This window comes from Onychomys torridus, chromosome 4, assembly GCF_903995425.1.
Source record: "Onychomys torridus chromosome 4, mOncTor1.1, whole genome shotgun sequence".
Taxonomy (NCBI): domain Eukaryota; kingdom Metazoa; phylum Chordata; class Mammalia; order Rodentia; family Cricetidae; genus Onychomys; species Onychomys torridus.
Genome location: NC_050446.1, coordinates 14,542,420 through 14,549,857, shown reverse-complemented (window position 1 = coordinate 14,549,857; position 7,438 = coordinate 14,542,420). Strand labels below are relative to the sequence as shown.

The following is a 7,438-nucleotide window of genomic DNA, read 5'->3' as shown; positions in this document are numbered from 1 at the left end:
TTTATTCACAAGCATGATACGACCTGCTCAGTGTTGGGTGTACAGGCCTCTTAAGACCAGAACTTGGCCTCGATGCAATTATCTTATAAATGAACTGTTTTATAAATAAATAAAAAGAAAACTCTGCACGGGTTTGGATCCTCACTAAACCAGTGCTCTGCAGATGTTAAGTGGGTGACAAGCGACACTGGGCTGGGCAGGAGACACCTCCAGGTGGGTTTTCAGGTGACAATCCTGGGAGTGCTGAGGACCCCAGCCTCATTCTGCAAGGACTGGCCAGCACCGCCACTCAGCAGGTCATACACACGTACCCCTTGAAGCATCAACACAAACGGCTGAAGGCAAAGCCAGAGCCCCTACCCTCTCTGTGGCTAAGCAGGTGAACTAAGGTGGATGGTGAAGCTCTTGGATTCCCAGGTCTGATGATCCTGCCCTCTGCATCCCGCTGCAACCCTGGCCCAATCTTCCAACCTCAGGAAGACCTCAGAGCAAGAAGGAGTCCTGGGCCCGAGGAAGGGTGTGCTGGTCACCTCCCAGGCATAAGACCCATGTGCAGGGCTCCACAGGTTGGGGTGTCTATCCCTAGAGTCCTCCTCCTGGTCCCTGCATCACACAGCTCCTCAGACCACAGCTGGAGCAAGTTGAATGGGAGACAAGAAATATGCAGGTTGCTCAGGGTGCCGGCTTGTGATCTAGGGAAACCTGAGCATGGGTGGTTTCCCAGCAGGTCTCACCAGGGTGGGGAGGACACATCACCCCCCCAGGGGGGGTGTTCCTCCTCTCTGATCTCTTCAGGTATCATTCCTTGCTGTACCCTCAAGCCCCACTTTTGGATGTGCCCCTTTCTAACTCACGGGCAAGGGCAGGGTATAGCCACCAGGGGGCAGCACAGAAGTTGCCAGAACACTAAGGAGCCTCCTACCAAGAAAATTCCACAGCACCTTGCTCTGGAGCATGTGCAGAGGGAGTTGAGAGGGCTGAACCTGGGATACCAACGGCTGTAACTGTGGTAACCAGACAGTGACACTATCCAGGAAAAGAGGTCTCCACACCCAGCCCAGCAGAGGCAGGCAGAAGCCCCGACGTCTGTGGTGGCCCCATGGGTCCAGCCAAATGCCTGAGCTGTTCCCCGCCTGACTCCACTGGGCCTCCTGCACGCCTAGTGCTTCCTGCAAACAGAAGTGTCAAGGCCCTGTTCACTTTCACGTTTCCCTCGTTTGCTGTGGACTCCAGTGCTGGCACTCCAGAGCTGGTAGCAGGAAAGGGCCAGGTGGAAGGAGGGCGTCCCTCAGTAGGGCAGGCTCTAGTGACCCTTTCTAGGGCAACCTGAGCTTGGGTGGTTTCCCAGCAGGTCTCCCCAGGGTGGGTGGGGACACATCACCACTCTGGTTCCTCCTCTCTAAGCTCTTCTGGTGAGCAGGACCCTGAACCTTATAACTGGTTCCAAGGTCACCGTGCATGTCTGTCTTTGGAGCAAGCAGGTAGGCGGTCTCAAGAGTCTGGGTCTCCACTTAGGTCCACATTCAACCAAGTCCATGCCCCACGACATTTGAGGGATTCCACTGGATCTGCTCATTGGCTTGCACACATCTATCCACCCTACTGCCTTCTCAGGAGGGCCTGGAAGCTAAGGCCTCTAAGCTAAGGAGGCATTCAAGGGGTAACTGAGTGCTTGTGAGAAGCACGGGGACTACTACATGTTCCAACAGGGCCAGGTTCCCACTACAGCTACTCGCCCTCTGAGATAATCTGTACCCTGAGTGCATACGTCCACTTCCTAGGGCTATGGGAGGCCCTGTCACACGTTCTGGGACACCCACGATGGACACAGTGGGAGCTGAGGAGGGGGGACCAGATAGGAAAGTGGCCGCTTTCCTGGTGACCCTAGGGAACGTCAAGGCTCAGGGGTGGAAGAGGAAGAGGGGAGCTCAGAGCTCAGCCTCCCTAGCTCCTGGAGTGAACCAGCTTGGGGGCCACAAATCACCTGATATTCTTCCTGTTTTCAACAGCTCAAATGCCTGGGGCCACTGGCTAGTGTCCAGCATGTGCAGGCTTGTGCTGCAAGAGATTGACTTTAGCTACTACCTGCTTGCAGCCAGTGACAGCAAACTCATGTCCAGCAACATGGTAGTAGTTGAGCTGCTCTGCCAGATGCTCTGCCAGTGCCTGCTCAGGAAAAAAGCCCTCCCCTGCCATCTCCTCTCGGAAGCAGCTGACCACATCTGGCTTGTCTAGTAGCAGGAAGGGCACGATGGCTGCAGTGTGCCACAAAGGGTGTTCTCGGGCCAGGAGCTCCCGAAGGCTGGTGTGTAACTCCTCCTCAGCCTGGGACACCTCAGCCTGAGCGCTGCCTGCACCGTGGAGGTGTGGGGGCAACATACGTGATGCGTTCTGCAGCACGAAGTGTGTGATCTCTATACCACCAGCGCCACTTAGGAGTACATAGATAGCATTGTGGAAACGGTGTGAACGCTGTGGCTGCAGGAGGCCGTGCAGCTCATCCAGAAGTGCAGGTGGCAAGAGTTCAGCCTCATCCAGGATCAAGAGCGGGGTCTTCTCCTCGGCCTCAGCCTGTGCCACCACATCTGCCACACGCTGTGCCAGCTCCTTCCGGCAGTCCTGAACGGGGCGCAGCTCTGGACAGTGATGTCGTGCGTGGTACTGCAGCACCAACGCGCCATCCTCCAGCACTGCGTGGAAGTGGCGTGCCAGCAGGCGCCCCACGTGACTCTTGCCTACACCACTGGGCCCATGCAGAGCCAGGAGCAAGGGACGACTGTGCACGTGTGTAGCCAGGTAGTCCCGCAGCAGGGCCATGATGCGGCCCACAGCAGCTGGCTGGCCAAACACAGAACGCCGCAGCGCCTTCTCCAGCCCATCGAGGTCATAACGTTGTGCATTATCATCCAGATTCTCAATGGCGTTGAGAACCTGGAACCCCACGATGGCTACGAGCAGCAGCAGACAACGCTGTGCACGGCTCTTGCGCTCTGTGCGGGGTCGGTACTTCCGTGAGGTTTCAGGGTAGAGCACTACCCGACTACGCCTACGCCTCTTGCGGGGTGTCCTGGAAGACAACTCCGTCAGGCTGTCGAACGTGAAGAATTTAGGTTGGTCTTGGTCCGCACGTAGAGTCCCGGTGCTGCCGCTGGGCCCGAGTGCCCCTGTCCCAGCGTCCGGTTCAGTGGCTAGCTGCAAGTGGCGCCTCTTGCGCAGGACGCAGACTCGGCGGCGCAGACGGAGCACAGCGCGCACTGGCGCGATCACGCATGGGCCCTTGGCCTGGGGCTCTAGGCTAGGTTGGCGATCCATGGCGTAGGAGCTGTACTGGGCATGCAGGTCACCTCCCTGCAATAGGAAAATGGGAGGATCTCCTGAGGCCCTGATCTTAACCTCCGGGGGTCCCTTAAGGTACTTTACGGCCAGAAATTGGCTCCGCCTCGCCTCGCCCCAATGACCAGGAAGCCGCTGCTCAGCAGGAGGGCCCCAGTGCATGCAAATCTCTTGAGTCCTCTCAGAAAAGGCCCTGGCCTTGAGGAAGTGCGGGGGTGGGGTGGGGGTGTTGTATAATCTATCAGGCTGCTGACTTCCCTCTGGGAGGAAGAAGTAGAGGATTCAGAGTCACACAGTCACCGATTAGGGGGGTAGAACAGTCAAACTGGACCCTGTACCACTCCCCCAGCACCTATGTCAAAGGCCTTACAGGTCCCAAGTAGGCCCCTCGAACCAGACGACTCAGTACCCTTAAGAGCTGAGACTGTCCCCATACTCGGGGGCAGTTGGTGGAAAGGAATGTGCAGACCAAACTTTCATGTTTTTGAGAATGACCCTAGGACTACTCCCAGTCACAACCTAGCCCTTTGAACCCCACTCCATCCCTAGCACCCACTCGGGGGTCCCTCGCCATCCTCCCAGTGAACACAACAGAGCAGAAAAATGAACAAAAGCAAGAGCCGGGTAAAGGTTAACCCTGACTCTGAGGAGGCTGGCCTGAACCTCTCCACCTCATTTCCCCCCCCCTACCTGCAGCTGCTCAGGCTCCCCAGCTCAGCCACTCCCTTCCCAGGCCAGGAAGCAGGAAATGCTAGTCTTCCCCACAAAAGGTGAGGTGGGTGGGTCAGGGTCCGCCTCGGGCTTGAAAGGGGCAGTGACTCCTGCAGGTCCCCGGGGACCGCAGCAGAGGAAGCTCTGGGGAGGTTTCCGCCGAGATGCGAAGGAAGTGAGTCAGGGGTGCTGGCAGGCGGAGCTTGGGCTGAATGGATGAGCGGGTGGGGGAGGCCTGGCTGACCGGCCTAGAACCCCTAATACGCAGTTCACCTACTCTTCGTCCGTGTAGCTCTGCCGGGGGAGCATAGGGAGGGAGGGGCCCTTGCAGCAGCTCTTCCTGTAGGTCCCCTGGGCTCCTGAAAGTTCAGTTTGCCCTCTACTGACCCTGCCTCTGCCAGGAGAGTCCTTCCAACTAAGGGGCTCTAGAGACCCTACGAATGCGCTCAGCTGACTGTAAACAAGCAGAACGCAGACCATTTGCTCAGCTGGGTGCCTCCTCATCCTTTCTTCTTTTCCTCTCTGCTTCTTTTCCTTCTCCACCTCCACCACCCCTTTGCCACTAGGCTAGACCTCTCTCATAAGGCAGGACAGGAGAGACTAGAGCTAGGGACAGAATCCCTCTGGGGGGCTCAGAGCCCTTGTGAAGAGGGAGCTGCACATTTAGAAACGTCCTTGGGCCAAGAATTGGAAGTCAGAAGCTTCGGGCTTTTCATGGCAACCTGCTTGCCTGTAGCCCTGCCCAACTCCGTGTCCAATTCTGCAGGAAGGGGCCTGCCTGGATGGCCCCAGACTCCTCCCATTCTGAATGAAAGCTGGTAGCTTCCTTGCCCAGCCTGGAATTCCTGAACTTTCCAGAACGCTCACAAAGTTCAAAGAGCAGCCAGGGTGGACAAGTGTGTTTCCAGACCCCTCTAGACAATTCACCCTCGCCCATGATCCACCACCCATCTGCACTTCCCAGACCGTGTGAAATATCCTTGCTGACTGACCAGGCCCCGGAAGGGGAGGAGGAGGAGCTTTTAGGAACCTCCATTCTCTTGTCTGTAAAACTTTTCTGACCAGAAGGACAGTGGGCCCTGAGGCAGCTGACCAGGCTCTGAAGGAAAGAGACAGGGCCTAATGGGCCTAATGTTGGCCAGTCACTTTTGCAAGAGGTTCATCTGTCAAACTCTGGGATCGAGTCCCATTCTGGCGTAAGGAAAAGATCTGCTACAGAGAAGTGGCACATTCAAGGAATTCATATCCCATAGTTAATCTTTGCAGGGATAAGGCCTTCATAGACAGAAGACCCTCAAGCCCAACTGCCCACTCCCTTGTCCAAACCAAATGTAAAGTCCAACCTCACTAATCCAACCCAGATCCCCTTCACCCACCAGGCCCTTGCCCTCCACACCTTTTTTTCTTGTTTGGGGGTTTTTGTTTGTTTGTTTTTTGAGACAGGGTTTCTGTGTAGCCCTGGCTAAACGTGAGATCTGCCTGCCTCTGCCTCCAGAGTGCTGGGATTACAGGTGTGAACTGCCATGGCTGGCCCTCCACAGCTCCTTGAAGGCACATTTGACCCACACTAGCAGAGTCTAGCCACACTGACCATTTTGTCTATCCTGAAGTTCAGCCTCTAGCAGCTCTTCACTCTGCCCAATGACCTCACCAAGCAAACGGTCCACGTAGCTTCTGTCCATGGCCCTGCCCTTTCCTGCTTACTCCAAGTAGCCCCACTCACCATTCTGAGCACATGAAAACAGCCCCAACTAGGCTCTCCTTCAACTAGGTATGCCAGACTTTGTTGAATACCATGGTTAGCCTTACCCACTCTGAGGAGTGGATGGGGTAGAGTGGGAAGGAGGTGAGGAGCCGGGAGAAGGGGGACCTGGGGTTGATATGTAAAACAAAAAAAATTTTAATAAATATATTTAAAAAGTAAAATAAAGGAAACAGCCCCAAGACCCCTAGTATGTGGACCTTACAGCCTGCCCCTTCTGAAATGTTTGTGCTATGTAAGTAACACCTACCTGGATATGACACCCCACAAACCCCCAGTATCGTTAAGTATTTTTCTCCTGGATCATTGCCATCGCCCCAAGCCATGTTTCTTCCATTTTTAAAATAATCAAGCAGGCCAGGCCCAGTGGAGTACACCTTTTATCTCAGCATTTGGGAAGCAGAAGTGGGTGGGTCTGTGAGTATGAGGACAGCCTTGTCTACATAGCAAGTTCCAGAACAGCCAGGGCTACATGGAGACCCTGTCTCAACAAACGAAATAAGCCAAACAGTGGTGGCATACACTTTTAATCCCAGCACTTGGTAGGCAGAGGTAGGTGGATCTCTGTGAGTTTGAGGCCAGCCTGGTCTACAGAGTGAGTTCCAGGATAGCCAGGGCTATCCTGTCTCCAAAACAAAACAAACAAAAAATCCAAATAATAAATGAAAGAATTCATTTATTATTTCCCCAACTGAAGGCCTGCATCTATGACCTGTGATCTCTACTCAGCTGGAAGCGTAGCAGTGTTCCTGTGGTCCCACAGTGATGTGGCTGTGGTGTCATGTGAAGCCTCCCCAGGCCCCCAATCAGAGGTGGTAGGAGGCTGAAAATTCAATCAGCTGTGGTGTACCTCCAAGATGGGTGGTTAGGACCAATGCGGTTATGGGACTAACACCCTCAGTCAGTCCCATGGCTTTAAAAAGAGAACACACACACACACACACACACACACACACTCATTGTGAGTACCCTTTGCCTCAGGCCTCCTCCTGGAAAGGGCTATCATCAAATGCATCCTGGCCTTTGGACTAGGTCCTTGAGCCAAAATGAACACTTTCTTTATGACTCATCTCACCTATAGTGTTACAACAGAAGATTGGACTGATACAACCCCATAACCCTTCCCTCAGCTTCAGGATACACTGCCCCCCACCTCACCCCGTGGCAAACAGCCAGACTCAGCCAGGGAACATACCATTCATTCACAACTGGGAAAAGCTAGGCATAGACTGAGGGCCCTCAACCACCGGCACCTGCTCGACCCCATCACAGACATCACATAGCTGTCCTGCTCGGCCATCATCTCATGTTTCATGTCCTGAAGGCAACAGTAATGCCCAGTGCCTGGCTGGACTTCCCCTAGCCTCCTAGGGGATAACTAAGGCGCTATCTGGCTGTAAAGTCTGATGTTCAGAACCACTCTAGGACCGAGGGCTCTGCTTGGTCCTCCTAGGGATTCCTACTCTCGTTTTGAAAGGAGTGAAAGACTGCACACCTAGATATTGGAGCAGAGATCAAGGCCTTCTGAGAGCCCTGAGATCTTCAGCAGCTGGGCCCTAGACCAGGTCACTAGAGCAGGGTTGCCAGGCAGAGGCCAAAGCACTGACTCTGCAGAAGAAGGTCGCGCCTTCC

At 54.8% G+C, this 7,438-nt stretch overlaps 1 protein-coding gene across 2 annotated transcripts; it reads right to left on the bottom strand.

The window, feature by feature from the left end:
* Tor4a (torsin family 4 member A) lies at nt 1-4,185 on the bottom strand. Of its 2 annotated transcripts, XM_036184924.1 has the most exons (2): nt 4,024-4,185; nt 1-3,348 (listed from the first exon to the last, which is right to left on the bottom strand). In XM_036184924.1, exon 2 carries the CDS (start codon nt 3,310-3,312, stop codon nt 2,032-2,034), a length of 1,281 nt encoding a protein of 426 aa, XP_036040817.1. In that variant the 5' UTR covers nt 3,313-3,348; nt 4,024-4,185; the 3' UTR covers nt 1-2,031. The 2 variants fall into 2 exon arrangements, with proteins under 2 accessions (XP_036040817.1, XP_036040816.1); XM_036184923.1 differs by lacking the exon at nt 4,024-4,185 and having other exon boundaries at nt 1-3,500.
* Nucleotides 4,186-7,438: the final 3,253 nt, after the last annotated feature.